Source organism: Pararge aegeria, chromosome 1, assembly GCF_905163445.1.
Source record: "Pararge aegeria chromosome 1, ilParAegt1.1, whole genome shotgun sequence".
NCBI lineage: Eukaryota > Metazoa > Arthropoda > Insecta > Lepidoptera > Nymphalidae > Pararge > Pararge aegeria.
Window position 1 is genome coordinate 20,570,055 of NC_053180.1, and position 15,160 is coordinate 20,585,214.

The window sequence follows — 15,160 nt, forward strand, 5'->3', positions numbered from 1 at the left end:
TTTTTTTGTAATTCCTCCATAAGTTAGCTCTTTACGTAATCTCACTTGGTGGTGAGCCAAGTAATGATACAGTCCAGTTACCCAGGGCTTCCCAACAACCCTGGGGCCCTGTAGAAAGCTGTACTTCAATAAAATCAAGAAAAATAATTTTTTGATAGTTTTTGTGCAGCGGCGGTGTTAGCGATTGTCCCACACTATCCCATTTTTGGGGTAACTTTATTTTACTTCATTCTTTGTTAAACGAATTAAAATTTACTATTCATTATGGTTTTACTACTTTATGATGAGAATGTTTTATTTTTGGCGCTTATCTGCCTAACTAACAAGTACCTATCTATTTTAACCAATAATGGTAGACCGCGGGCGCCGTTTAAAATTTTTTAACTTGTAAGTCCGCCGGTGGCGTAATAAGATTGGAAACCCTGGGCTAACCTGTTAGGGTATGGCAGTTGTATCAAACTCGTACCCCTAATCGGTTTCAACGACGAAGATATCTGGCGGCACGTCTTTGCCGGTAGGGTGGTAACCAGCCACGAGGTAAGTTAAACTTTTTTATGCCAATTAATTTTTGGACGCTGATTCTCGCCATCATCATAATTAGTCCTATGAATCTCCCACAGCTGGGCGCATTTCTAAGATGGATATAGAGCTTAGACCCACCACGCTGCTCGATTGCATGCTAGGGAGTTTTTTTTATTCAGCTACAAGTTGACCCTTGACTGCAATTTCATCTGGTGGTAAGTGATGATGCAGTCTAAGATGGTAGCGGGCTAACCTGTTAAGGAGTATGGTAGTCGTAAACGCAGCTACGGTAGACGACGACGAGGTGGACGGATGACGTCAAGCGTGTCGCACGGAGCCGCTGGGAGTCCAGTCTTGGGTTTCTTGGGTAAGAAACCCAAGACCTTGGGATTTGGATCTTCCTTCATGAGGTCATTAGTTAACATGATGGTGATGATTAATTAAGTATGAAGTTAGAGTCACCTACACAAATAATGCTACTTTCATGGAATTCTTCAATAGAAAGAACTTACTGACGTTTCCACCTTTTAAACCACGGGAACATGGAATAGGAGAAGTTATATCATTTCCACTTGTGCGCCAGTGCTCTGAGAGTTGATAAAACTGTGGGAGAAGATAAATGTTTATCTTTACCCCGGTGATATAATTGACACTAGGGGAGACATAAATAAATTAGCTTATTTGTATAAAATATTTATTTATATTCTTAGATTTGGTAATCACATACGGCTACATTAATTAATACTCGCTTTGTTAATAGAATTTAAATTTAAATTACATAATTCAACTTTGTAATTTACAACAATAACAATTGGTAATCATTTCTTAGAAAGTAAATTATAATTTAATGATGTTGTTATAGACGTGCTGGTTTGGTTGACGCTACACAAAACCGTTTGGAATTTATTAATTGGAATGTGGTTTTTTTATTCCTTTTTTTTTTTCTTTTTGTATTAGCTACTCATAAACGCTAAATCGCTTCACGACACGTCTTTGCCGATAAGATGGTAAATGTCAATTGGCCGTTACAATCTTAGGTGTGTATAGTATGTATAGTATCTCCGTGAAAAATATCATCAAAATCGATGCAATTAAACTGGCAAAAAAAGATTGTTTTAAACTATAACAGCTGTACTGCGGCTATATTACGTTATACAAGCTGTAGGTACCTACAAGTGTTAGCTTTTAACAACCGAATCAGCAAAAATATAACATATATTTAGGTCATACAAACATAAGTTTAATAGCACTTTATCGCATTTATACCGACTACCGATTTTATAAACATATTACCACAGAATTCAGAACATATGGAATCCAAATTAGCCATTATTGCATGCAGTGCACTGTGTCAAAAAACAGTGAAAACGCCCCGCTTACGTCTTACTTCACACCCACGTAATGTTGCTAGCTCACTAACTTTTCCCATTTTCCCCAATTTGTGGTTAACATTTAGAACACGAAATTAATTACTGTAAAGGAGATAATGCTAAATGGTCACTCCATTTAGCATTACCTCCTTTACACTAACTAACCATCTGTTCAAAATCACTACTAAAGTGGAGTCGTTTTTGATGTTTCAATATTTGTTGCGTGCACGGTAACTGTATTGTCATAATTCTGTGTTACACGCATAACATGTGTACCTTATCCAACCTTAAAATAAAATGTGCGATATGTTTTTTAATTATAGTGTGCTTTATTTTACGTCTATTCTACTTAAATTTCCACAGGACTCGTGATTCCTACTTTCTTATAATTTGGCCGCATAGCCTGCGTTACATAAGAATAAATTTCTTTCGATACTGATTTTCATAACGCACCAAACGAGTACAATTACAAAAATTTGTGCTTTTGTAAGGTGTGTCCAGATAAACGCAAAGTTAACTACGTTTGGAGGCTTACTACCAACGCTGTAACAGTATTATTTTAATATTCTTGAGGTTTTTAACTCAGAGTAACATAATACTTATTTTAGAGTCAAGACAGGTCATATAATTATGTCATTTCGAAAATACTACGTCTTTGAGTGCATTTTATTGCCACCGTTGCATCTCTTATCAACGCACATTTATTTATAATTACATATAATAAAATAAAAAATTAAAATTACTCAGTATTATATTCATCGCACCATTCCTTATACAAATAAAAGGTGAAAGTTAAATCGATCACATTAATTTGATGTTATGAGGCCCATTTTAACAACCCGAAGTCGAAGAAATAACATGTTATCAAGATGAATCTTACGCATAGATTTGATCGCAGCTTGCGAACCTGTTATTACTAGATGTCGGATTATTATTACGGGCCCTGGAGTTATTAATTAATATGAAGAATATATGGTTTTTAATTGTACTACATTTTCGTTAAAAACTGTTTACTAAGGTAAAGTTCTTAACTAATCAATTATTCAAATACCCGATTATAATTATAAGATGATATATTTATCTACATTTGCAATTGATTATTTACAAATTAATAATATTATTGCATAAATCTTAATAATTACAAAATCTCAATAAAATAACACTATTTTTTAAACTTTACTTAAACAGAAATGGACGGATTATTTAAATACCTTAAAAGATAAAATAATGTCTACTTTTAAGTACTTTTTCTCATAGAAACCTAAGTCTAATTTTAAAATTCTTAGAGGAATATTAAGTATATACATATCCACCATTAAGTTACGTTAGTATATAAAACAAAACAAAAATATATATTTCATTAAAAAAAATATATTTACACTGCCTAATAGTGTTGCCAGTTATATAAGAAATTATGAAATAGATTTTAAAATCGTTAAACTGTAGATTTATTGAGTTGAACAAATGTTAAACGTCACTAAACTAGCAGCTAGTTTTTCTTTCATCACACTTGCTTGTAACGCGGATTTTATTACTTCGATATAAGTTTCATAATGTATCTTACATTAGACACGCGTGGAATTTATGACAAGCTGTTGCCCGCGACTTAATCCGCGTTTGTTTTAAATACGAAAATATTCCCTTTATTATATTTTACAGGCTGTGTGCAGCGAACGCACCTGTTTCAACCAAAATCTAGAGAGCGACCTAAGATTTTTTTTTTTTTACTCCCAAGTGTGATAAAAATCCCTCGTACGAAACGTTTATGGTAGGTACATTACTTGTTACACTGCACTTACTTGTACTGTATTAGTGCCGCCTCGAAAGTAAAATGCAATATAACCATATTTGATGCATAATCTACTATTAACAGGGAACAAAGTGAAAAGTATGAGAATTCTACTCTCTCGGTTTACTTTAAGTTTTCATTTGTTTGTTACCGACCTAGAATATCATAAAAACTTTAAATTGTACTAACCTAGGTCAATAAAAAATCATACAATATCAAATTAGTTCTCTAGAAATCGGCAATTAATCACCTTTTTGAGATAATTATTCCGATAAACTAATTTATTAAAAACATATTTTATATTGAAATACGATAAACCTTCCCAAAAATCAGTTAAACTGGCAACAATACTACCCACTACCCAGTGTTACCTCAACAATATAATAGCTCGGCTGCAAATGGCAACACTGAGTGAAGAAATTGAGTATAACTTAAATTAAAACTGTGACGTGAGACTAGAACTGGTTTGGATTTATTAAAAGTGAAGAGAATAAAATAATATAAAAATAAGAGAACTTAAGAAATCCATTTTTTTTATACACACATCGTTATCTCTCGGTTAAAACACTAGTACATTCTAGCATAATGTAAATTCAGTCACTTAATATTTTTGTATATTTCAGGTCATAAACAGACTTCAAAAAAGGATTCAACTGATCCCAAATATATTTCCAACTAAAAAGCAACAAATAAATATATCTAAGTAAAACATAAAAATTACTACTGATTAGGTACTTTGTTTTTTTTTCGCTATTATATAGTATATAGGAAGGTATTGGTACTTTTTCATTTTACTAATAGAAAATATTAATTTATTGCCTTTCATTTGGTGTATCTTTTTTTCAGGAAGTCGGTTTCTGTCTTGATTCCTTTTATTAATCATGATCTATAAAAGCAAATGTAGGTATGCTTTTTTTGAACAAAAATGTGTGTATGTATGGTTGTCTATCGGTAACTATCAGTAGTCATCAAACTCACGTTCAAAAATCTGTAAAAGAGAATAAAAAACATAAAAATATTTATTACACACACACATAAATCCTTCACCTCACAAAGATGACAGAGTGAAGAATAGTCAATGGAGAGTAAAATAATATGGTAAATAAAGGACATCTTACTTATATTAATAAGGCAGTTAAATTGAAATAAACAATGAATCAATGAAAAAATTACGTAGAAGAGTATTATAACAATAAATAACAAAATAACAAATAAAAGGTTGTTTCGGTTATTATAAGTTAGTGAAATATCAAAAATAAATTAGGAACATATACATAATATGAAATATTTACATAAATATTTTTTTATATGAATTAATTTTATTAATATTAGTTACAACACCCTATCCTTAGTAAAATAATAATTACCTCTTTCGATAACTGACTACTTAAAACTGCAAAACATAATAAAAGTCATACTTGTATAAAAAATATATTTATTTATATCACCATTATTAAATAATATAAAATAATTCAAAAATAAACTACTATGTTAAGTACCTACTTACTAGCTTAATAGTTATAAAATTTATATTTTATAAAAATTGTATAAAATTACATACTAAATGTATCTTGTTTTGTGGAACTTAAGATATTAACTGAAAGTTAAAGAATTAACTTTTAAGTTTTATGTATCGTTTCAGTTTAAAGCTTTTAACCTCAGCTCAATAAAATAAAATAAATATGCGTTTACCTAAAACCCCCGGTTACGTAAATATCGCAATTTCTAATAAACTGATTGTTATAGCATAGGTACCTATCTCACGAAGACCGTTTGCTTGTATTTCTGGTCATGCATGGACATTAATTAATATGTAATCTATAGACTTTTTATAACAAACTAGTGTGAAGTTTTTTTATTTGTTATAATTGACGGACCAGGCAGGTGACTGCGGTGTGCTCCCGATGATGGTGAAAAACCATTGCCTATTTACAAAACAACACTTCGCAGGGCACGCAAGGAATAACCATACCCTTGACCAAACCGGAAGACAGCAATGCTACTTGGCGGCCGAAATAAGCCTACGGTAGTACCCCGAAGATAACTTGCAAATACTAAAGCTACAGTCAATGCTAAAAGGTCTTTGTAAGATATATCCTTCGTGGCAAAGAGACATGTTAACTGTATATATTATCTACATATTTCTTTTATGAAAAGATCATTATCATCAGATAGCAGTTAGCCGAGAGAGCAAAATAGCGCTTCGTAATTATGGATGGGATATCAACGAGATAGTAACAGTGCAGACGTTTATATTTCCTCACTTGTGTGAAATAAAATCCTAACTTTACGTACAATCCATTTTTTCTTACATGTCTTATTATGTAAACATTCTCACTAATTAGTCTAAAAATCGTTTGGGAAACATTAAAAAATAATTAAAGCTTATATTCATAAAGAATATCTCTTTTTATTTTATATGTTATCGTTTGTATTTATTTATTTCAACATATTTTCTTCTATTTTTAAAACATACTTTATGCTAAATAGTAATGTAAAGATTGTTTACATAATAAAACCAGGTAGAAAAAATAATGTACCAAAATAATATAAAAAAATAATATATGTGAAATATGTCCATTCCATGTATCGACTTTACAAGTCTTGCCACGTTAAAATAGATTAACCGTGCCTTGAGTAAGTAATCTAAGTATCTAATATCTAATTTGTACTACAATCAATAACAACAATAACTAACTACATCAAACTACGAATTATTAAAAATAATAAATTGCATGTGGCTTGTGCGTTTGTGAGAGAGAAAGAGTTATAAGAGTGAGAGAGTGAAAATATTCTACGTTATAAATCCTTTATTAATAAAGGATAGTTTGATTTCGCTACAGATTAATATTTTGCGGTGTAGCTTTTTATAACATAGTTTTTTAAATCAGTTCAGTAGATCCTAGTAAAACATGTTTAGGCATTACTGCCGATTTAGCGTAACCGAAATAAATAAAATTTCACTATTTTAAGTTTTTTTTAATATTTTTGAAATTGAATATGATGTTAAATTAATATTATATTAAATTAGAATTGAATTTACTTTTTTGTACACCAAACACAACTTAATTATTATAACAACAATAACGCAAAAAAAATATATTTGCCAGCGAACCAAGCGCAGCGGAGAGAAAAAAAGTCACATAATTTTATGTTAATTTAAACAGCACATCTATCATTACGCTAAGACAGCTGTATTATGGCTCAATGCGTGTTTGTGTGTGTGTGGGTGGGTGTGTGGGTGTGTGTGCATGTGACGTGTCAGTGCAAGTCGGGCGGGTTGTGCACGTACACGGCGACGCGCTCACCTTCGTGCTTTCGCTGCGACGGCATGAAGTAGAAGTCAGGCTGAGCCTCCCCGCGCGGCAACGAGCGCGAGTTACCCGCACCTCCCGCGCCTCCCATGCCTCCCGCGCCGCCCGCGCCTCCCATACCTCCCGCACCACCTACACCTCCCCCGCCAGCGCCGCCGTTGTACCTACAGCGAGACAAGAGGATAAATAAATAACCAACAGTAAAGTATACAAATAATTTGTCAACTTGTCTCTCTTGAAAATATCGCTAAGCTGCTAAATACAAAATAAATTGTGGTATAAGATAGACAAGTTTATACCATATCTGGCCTGATATTCGAAATGCTTCTGATTCGGTATAAAAATGAGAAAATATAAATAATTGTACTTATATTATATTTTAAACCATAGCCAAGGATTCTATAAAAATGCTCAAACAAATATCTAATCAAAAAAGAAAAGTTAATTCGACCGTGACAGGACTCGAACCTGCAATCTTCGGATCCGAAGTCCGACGCCTTATCCATTAGGCCACACGGTCTCTTGCTATACATTGCGAAACACACCGTAGCTTGCTGCTTGCAGCTTTATTGATTCACCCACCCCCTGATTCTACACCCTTCAACCTAGTTATAACAATGGGATGCGCTTCATTGAAGAATATGAGTCGCTACTTTATTATGTTATTAAATACTGTATATACCAATGTTTTATGAACTATTGAAAAATATATCGTCTTTTAATACCTAGCCAATATTAATTATAAAAAAGTTTTTGTTTCATTTTAATCAATTTGTGTTTTGAATTTGGTTATAAGATTTGGCGTGGTAAAATTCTGGTAACTTTTTTTAACTTTTATTTATTGTTAACAGTTAAATTTTAATTTATTGCTTACAGAAAACCAGTCATTTTTACGCATTCAAGTAAGTAAGGTAATCGTGATTAGAACTTTATATTTCTTATTCTACTACAAGCTAGCTATCCTCTGCAATCAGTCTTATTTATATTACAGCAGTTATATTAAACTCAAACCGTAACGGAACGCTCAACCTCTTAGCGGCAGGTCTTTGTCTGTGCTTTAACGGTGAAGGAAAACATCGTACGGAGACATGACATAGACCAGCGTGGTCAGCCTTTCTCATTCTGAGAGGAGTGACCCCTGCCCGGAAATGATTATATATTGATGAAGTTGCCCGTGCCGTGGATCGAACACAGAATCTCCTCTAATAAACCACATTACTAACCACTTCGCCCTCAAGTTCCTTATAATCTGTATAGGTAACTTACCCGTAATGCGACCTCGGCCTCTGCAACGACCTCGTCTCATGATAATACTGCGGCGTACTATTAGAGAACTTTTTCGATCCGTTCGGTGTTTTGCTTCGCCCGCTCGTCGGATAGCCATTGTTAGCCATCGTGTGACCGTTCATGGCCATTTCCCGGGGACTCATGGCCATTTCGCGAGGATTCATGGCCATTTCTCTGGGATTCATTGCCATTTCGCGAGGACTTAGCGGCATCTCGCGGCCGTCGCGTACGTCTCTGCCGTTCATGGCCATGTTACGACTCCTGTTGTTTGTCATGTGGCCGTTACTGGGCATGCCGTGCCCGTTACTGGGCATGCCATGGCCGTTACCGGGCATGCCGTGTCCGTTTTTGTGCGGCTTGGGCGTCATCTTGTGTGCGCTGGTGGGGCGCGGCGGGGGCGGCGAGGTGGGGCGCGGGGGAGAGCGGGTGGAGGTGCTGTTGTACTTGTCGTCGTTCTCGAAGGGCTCGAACGCGTAGTTGGTGTTCGCGGCCGTGTAGTCTTTCCACGCGGTGTTGGGGATCAGTTGGTCCTAAAATTAATATTATATTTTTTTTTCATCGTACAACGGTGACCCGGTGTCAATGTAATAAGTTCATTTGATATGCTTACAGCTAACGCAATTAATACCGTCTCGACTGTTAATTTCAATGTAGCAAACTTATTGCATAATGTACTACTGTAATGTACAAAGTTGTGTTGTATAGTTTCGTTTAAAGCTGGGAAACTTATTGGTTACTTCAGCATCACTGCGGGTGGGTATATTCGGACTAAGCCGGGCTTTTGGATTAATGGCTTAGTCCAAACGCTCCCGTAACTATGGTAAGAGCCCACGTCCGGGAGACGTCAAAAATCGCCTAAGCCGGCAAAAACATTGTGCAGGCGTTTCGCGTGTGGGACCTAACTGTGATACATATCGGTAGTTATTTGATCGTCAGGGTCTCCGAACGAGGTCGACATTTTGTTTGTGTTTGTGTTAGTAGAAGTGGACGCCTTTACTACTAATGGGATGGGGCGTCGGAGTCTCGCAATAACTCCTGGGAAGCTATGTATATGGCACTGGCATCTAGTTGGTAACGCGGGGCGTGTGTGGGCACCTTGGGGCGCGGCGCGGCGCGCGCCAGCGTGCAGGCGGCCTGCAGCAGCGCCAGCGCCACGAGCGCGGCCAGGCAGCCCACCACGAGCCACAGGCGCGCGGCCGAGCCGAACAGCGGCGGGCTGGCGGCCGGCTCCGGCGGCTGCACCGCGCTCACTGGGGATCACATTTCCAAAAATTAGAGCCACTTTATAAGCACTTTTTAAACGTCAAGTCAGTCTGTTTGTAGTGACTCCCTCACCGGTTCGGAAGGTAGATTTCACCGAGAAGAGCCAGCTAGAAACTTAGCAGATTACTTATTGTTATTTATTTACAATTAAATAAAAAATATATATATATACATTTTCTATATTCTGGAAGATGAGAGCGGGGCCTGCTTCGAAACAGCTTTTTCGTTAAGAAATTCATCAATCGTATAGCAAACACGATGTATTAAATGTTTTTATAATACATTGTTTAAACTTATGCATTGGCAGGTCTAAAATAACCTCAGAAATCAGTTACTTCTGCGGAGGAATTTAGAGGGGTTTAGAACCTAATCGAGAATCTATCCCCGGAACTCTTGATCCGTAATCAAAACTTATACTTACCCATCATTGCTTTAAAAAAACAAAATAAACTTATAATACTTACGGGCTATCGGTTGGAACACTAAAAACTCCGGATCAATATTCAGATTTCCCACTTTGCCCACCGCAAGGGTGTCTCTTATAGCTCGTTCCCACTTCAACATATCGCTGTCTTCTTCCTTCTCTTTGGGTTCAATCAAGAGGTCGCCCTCGAGCGAGCGCGCCGTATTCTCGATAGAATTCGTGTCGATGGACTTTAGAGTCAATTCTGCGATTATGGCTTTCGTTTCGTTTCTGAAATAATGAAAAAGAACAGTAGATCTTATGCCCGTATTTCAAATAAATGACGATAATGGAAGCAGGATTCACGATTAAAGAGCTAAAAATATTTTTATTGAAATATCTTCACCACAAATGTTCTGTTGTACAAGCGTCAATAAATACGTCACTCCCTCGTAATAATCATCGTCATTTAGCCTAAGTACATGGCTGAACGACCATTTCTCAATCAGTACCACAACACACAGTCTTAGAACTCATTCGTGAGTGACATCCCACACTAACGCTAACTTGTCCACGATATCCTCTGTAGGACTTTTCGAGGGCCATCATTTTACGACAAGCATGTCCTGGCCAATGCAATTTATGCTTGCTAATTATTATATTTAGTCTCCTGAAGGCCATAACTGATACTCAATGGTTTAACTTACTGCATGAACCCGTTGACAGTGAGGCTCTGGTACCCCTTCGTCCTGCTGAGCTCTGCCGCAAGGTTGTCCGCAACCTTCTTCGCCAAGTCCTCAAAATCTGAGCTGCCGGCAGCCGGCGGGCGGAAACTGTCTGCCAGACCTGTCATCCGGACCAGTATGGAGTAACTGCGGGACCCGGGGGCTGCTTCAGTGCTCTGCTCTTCTTCTTCTTCGGTCAGTTCTATTTAAAGCATTAAAAACGAGATAAAAGATTTACATATCCCATTGAAAAGGTTCGGACATTAATTAAAAGTAATATAGTATATAGTAAATACTTTTCTAAACTACTGCATTACAATTACGTGAACAAATAAACAAATTTTTACCGGTACAGGTACAGGTGTATATTATTTACACAGGTATTCTAACTATAGGAGCTAGATTGCCGTGATATTTATATGATCATGGAACCTATGCTTTCGGGCTTCGATATATTTCTTAATAACTGTGTTTTTGAAGTCTATTCGCGGAGCCCGATGAATGTTTCCATATCTTGATATATGAGTTCACATACAGGAATACTTCGAGGAGTGGATTTGTTGATTTATAAAGAAGTTACTTGCGAAAGAAACTGGCACTGTGCTGTGCTCACAACCACCACTCACCAGGGCCGCAGGGACGGATGCACACGCGCTCGTCCGTGACGTAGGGCACGTCCACGTGCTTGCTGGTGCGCTTGTTGACGGCGTCGAACCCGCCGCCGCGCGTCACGAACATCATGTACAGGCACTGGTTGTCCGTGAATGCCAGGTCCTGCGGCGAGCCGATACATCGTTAAGTATTAACTGACAACTGTAATTCCCACTTCTCCATGAGAATTAAGATGGTAGAGAGGTAAATGCGTAAGTTAGCCACCCTATTTCTCTAATTTTGCCTTTCATTATATACAGATGCTATAAATTATATTGGCAAAATGCATGTCCCACTGACAGGCACAGACTTCCTCTGTCGAAGCAGAAGGATGTAGGTCTTACACAACGATGCTCCAATGCAATCCGCATCCAGTATTCGATTATTATAGGGTTAGGCTCGAAATGAAGGTGAAGACCACAGTCGGTCATCTATCCCAACCCAACCAGGCCTTGGTTATTAATTAAATCATTTTACTCGTATATGGGTAATTTTGGGTGTATGCTCTAGATAGTTCAAGAGAGTAATGACCAAAAACTGCGATTGTAAAGGAATACAGGAATAGTATTTGTTAGAGGCATCGGGTACGAATGCGACGAGAGCTCACCTTCTGGTCGCCGGTGTCCCGCTTGCGCACGAAGCTGAGCACGGTGACGCCGTCCTCCACGGAGCCCTTGATGCCGCTGAGGTCCTGGCGCGGGTCGAGGCGCGGCGCCGCGTAGCCGCTCACCCACGTGTCCATGAGGAAGGGCCGGTTAGAGCGCGGGTCGATCCAGCCGATCACCGCGTCGGTTTGCGACTGGCGAAACAAACGACAATTATTTTAAAGTTCATTTGTGTCTGTTGACAATTCGACAATACCAACAGTTGATAGAAATCATCATCTTGTAGACAATTTCCATAAAGCAAGCCAAAGACAGAAAGAAAAAATCATCTGAGAAACGAGGAAAGTTAGTTTATGACTGGCGGAAATAGAAACAAAAACATCTTAGAGACGTATGATATTAGAAAATAATGGCCAAAAACAGCAAACAATGATGCGACCCTGGTGTTCGTATTGGGTTTCTTGTTTCGTTCGCTTGAAATGAAATTTGAAATAACAGACAGCACTCACCATCTTCTTGTCGTTGCTGAACCCGATGCCGGTCCAGGCCTTGGCCAGCTTGGCGCGCAGCGTGAACCGCACGGAGTCCTTGCCGCGCAGCAGGCCCAGGTACTCCCACGAGGCCGCGAAGTCGCACGAGTTGTTGCGCACGTCGCAGTCGCGGGGCAGCTTCCACTGCGCGCCGCACTTGCCGTCGTCGAGGGACTGGATGCCTCCGAATGACGACACCTTTTTCTCTTCTGTAAATATAGTTTTATAAGCATTTTTCAGAATAGAAACGATCAAATAATTAATTCCTGTATTGAAGCATCGCCAAACGGTTAAAAGACACAACATTCGTACCAAAGAAGTTAATGGAAGCGACGCCCCGCTGCGAGCCGTGGCCGTGGTACTTGATCTCGTCGGGCCGATAGAAGTCTCCCTTGCTGACGCCCGCCGGCGGCGAGTGCACGTAGTGGTTGTACTCCTGGCCCCGCGCCCATATCACGTGCATTAGGTCGTCCACGAACGAGTGGTCCGTTGGTTCTTTGGCCTGCAAGAAATCAAACTGGTAATTGAAAAGAAAGAAAACGAAACGGTACCCTTTGCTACATCCACGCTTTGGTTTTTCAATGATAATCCATAAAAGCGAAAAAACGTCCGAAAACCAAACCATAAAAAGTAAAGAAAAGTAGCCTACCCTTGCCTAAACTCAAAAGGACTAGAATTCAGAGCCGTAAATAATTTACTGCAATTTTTTATCCACTCACCGAATGTGCTTTAACTCGTCAAACTATATGGGATAAATGTGTATGAACAGTAGAATGCAGAGAAGAATTTCACTACGCCTCACACTCTTGAAGTAGCAAACTATGCAACGAATTAACGGATATTGTAAGTGTTAACAAGATCTTATGGTTTGACCTACTAGCATGAGTTTATAGTTAGCAATAATGAAACTATAGTTGCATAAACTCTCATGTTAGAGACAACTAAACCACCTACTGATAAAAAGGGCCCCGAAGCTTTTTTGTTTAAAAAATAATTAGAGTATTATAGACAAATATTTGAAACATTTAGTCCTAAACTGAAACTAACCTTGATCTTCCTCCTAAACATAATGGTGGTGACTCCGTTGTCCTCGAAGCCGGAAGCGGCTGTGATGTCGTCGTGTCCGCCCCAGAACGTATCCACGCGTGGAGTAGACCTGCGATATATAAATCATTGAGCATCTTCAATGTTTAAGATAAATTGGTTTTACAGTAGTTCAGAAATTATTTCTAGGCCATTGAACGAAATTCAGAAAATTTATTCTGCGGTTCACGAATTGGTTTGAAATCTCAGTGTAGTTTTTGAATTTATTTCACTGCTCGATATGCACGATAAAACGTTTCTGGATAAGAGTTTCGACTTAATAAATCACGCGGCATACCACCAGGTTGAATGTTAGAAATATGTTTGTTCTCTTATAAAAAAACAATTCACGTTAATATGATACGATAAATGAATAAATATATTATGACAATACACGCATAACCATCTAACCCCAAGGTAAGTAGCTTGTGTTAAGGGTATTAAGATGACTGATGAATATTTTTATGAATAATATACATAAATACTTATCATATATACATAACACCCATACACTGAAAAACATTCATGTTCATCACACAAATATTTTCCAGTTGTCGGAATCGAACCCACTGCCTCGGACTCGGAAAGCAGGGTCACTATCCACTGCGCCAGTCGGCCGTCAAATATATAAAGATGGTAGATTAAATTGAACAATCCTTCTCCCAAGGGCGGATCCAGCTTTGGCGCCAGGAGGGGGTCACATAGTCGTGGTCAAGTCGAGAACTTATAATTTAATTTTGATGCCAATAGATAGAAGTAAAAAGTAGGTATTTTATTAATGTACCTAAGTACTGTACTTAAAAAATTGTATTCTTTATTTTACACTTGCAAAACTTAACCTAAATAACTTGTACATATACACGTACATAATGCCATCTTCTCTTGAAGACATCCAGAGAAGAATTATCACTCACGGAATGAGGCAGCCCATTTATATTCCATAACCGTGGTGAATGATTTGCCATAACAGCTAGAGGTATGTCGAGGGGTATGACGCAAAACTCCGCAAGAATGAAGGGTTCAACAAGCTCAGGGGGGGGTCATGACCCCCATGACCCCCCCCCCCCCCCCTTGGATCCGCCGTTGCCTTCTCCGCACAGTCTTCAAATTATTTTTGCATATCCAACATAAATAACTGTTGATGCACTTGATACTATTTGATAATATACAGGTCAAGAACCTCAACTTACGTCTACACAATGAAATTGTTTTGATGTTAATTTGTTATATCATTTTAGCATAATACCATTATTTTATTACCTGTCTCTCGTATAGTAGTCAAGCACTCGATGGTAGTTCCCTTTAGCGGTCCCGATCACTATGTCGGTGCAGTCCATAGGATTGAAGTCGAACTTAGGAGCGTATTCGTGTGAGGGGAAATAGCCTGTAATGTCAAGACTATAGAAACATCTCATTTAAATTAGTACCGATAAAATGATCTGATGATATGTTTACTTTAAACAGCTTTTTGATTCCAGTTCATTTTACTGAATTTAACAGTCAAGTCCAGTAACTGAATTGACAGTGCGCAATCCAGTAAAACTTTAGTCGCCTAGACACCCAAAGCCGTAGGCTTAAGACGTCTCGAGATAATTATGTCTATACACTTTTACTCGTC

General features: G+C 37.9%; 1 protein-coding gene and 1 non-coding gene across 4 annotated transcripts in view; both read right to left on the reverse strand.

Annotated features, from left to right (window-relative positions):
- Positions 1-4,600: 4,600 nt before the first annotated feature.
- LOC120637291 overlaps positions 4,601-15,160 on the reverse strand; it is a 78,373-nt gene continuing 67,813 nt past the window's right edge. For 2 of the 3 annotated variants that reach the window (XM_039909066.1, XM_039909083.1), the window contains 13 exons: positions 14,803-14,926; positions 13,507-13,615; positions 12,772-12,961; positions 12,439-12,668; positions 11,932-12,123; positions 11,300-11,447; positions 10,656-10,875; positions 10,010-10,239; positions 9,378-9,532; positions 8,262-8,812; positions 6,990-7,159; positions 5,049-5,074; positions 4,601-4,669 (listed from right to left, as the gene is read on the reverse strand). In XM_039909066.1, the coding sequence (XP_039765000.1) occupies positions 4,640-4,669; positions 5,049-5,074; positions 6,990-7,159; positions 8,262-8,812; positions 9,378-9,532; positions 10,010-10,239; positions 10,656-10,875; positions 11,300-11,447; positions 11,932-12,123; positions 12,439-12,668; positions 12,772-12,961; positions 13,507-13,615; positions 14,803-14,926 (2,375 nt within the window). In that variant the 3' untranslated portion in view covers positions 4,601-4,639. The remainder of the gene's footprint in view (positions 4,670-5,048; positions 5,075-6,989; positions 7,160-8,261; positions 8,813-9,377; positions 9,533-10,009; positions 10,240-10,655; positions 10,876-11,299; positions 11,448-11,931; positions 12,124-12,438; positions 12,669-12,771; positions 12,962-13,506; positions 13,616-14,802; positions 14,927-15,160) is intronic. The other variant, XM_039909075.1, reaches the window with a different exon arrangement.
- Trnar-ucg lies at positions 7,443-7,515 on the reverse strand. The gene has a single exon. It is a non-coding gene; the product is annotated as a tRNA-Arg (tRNA).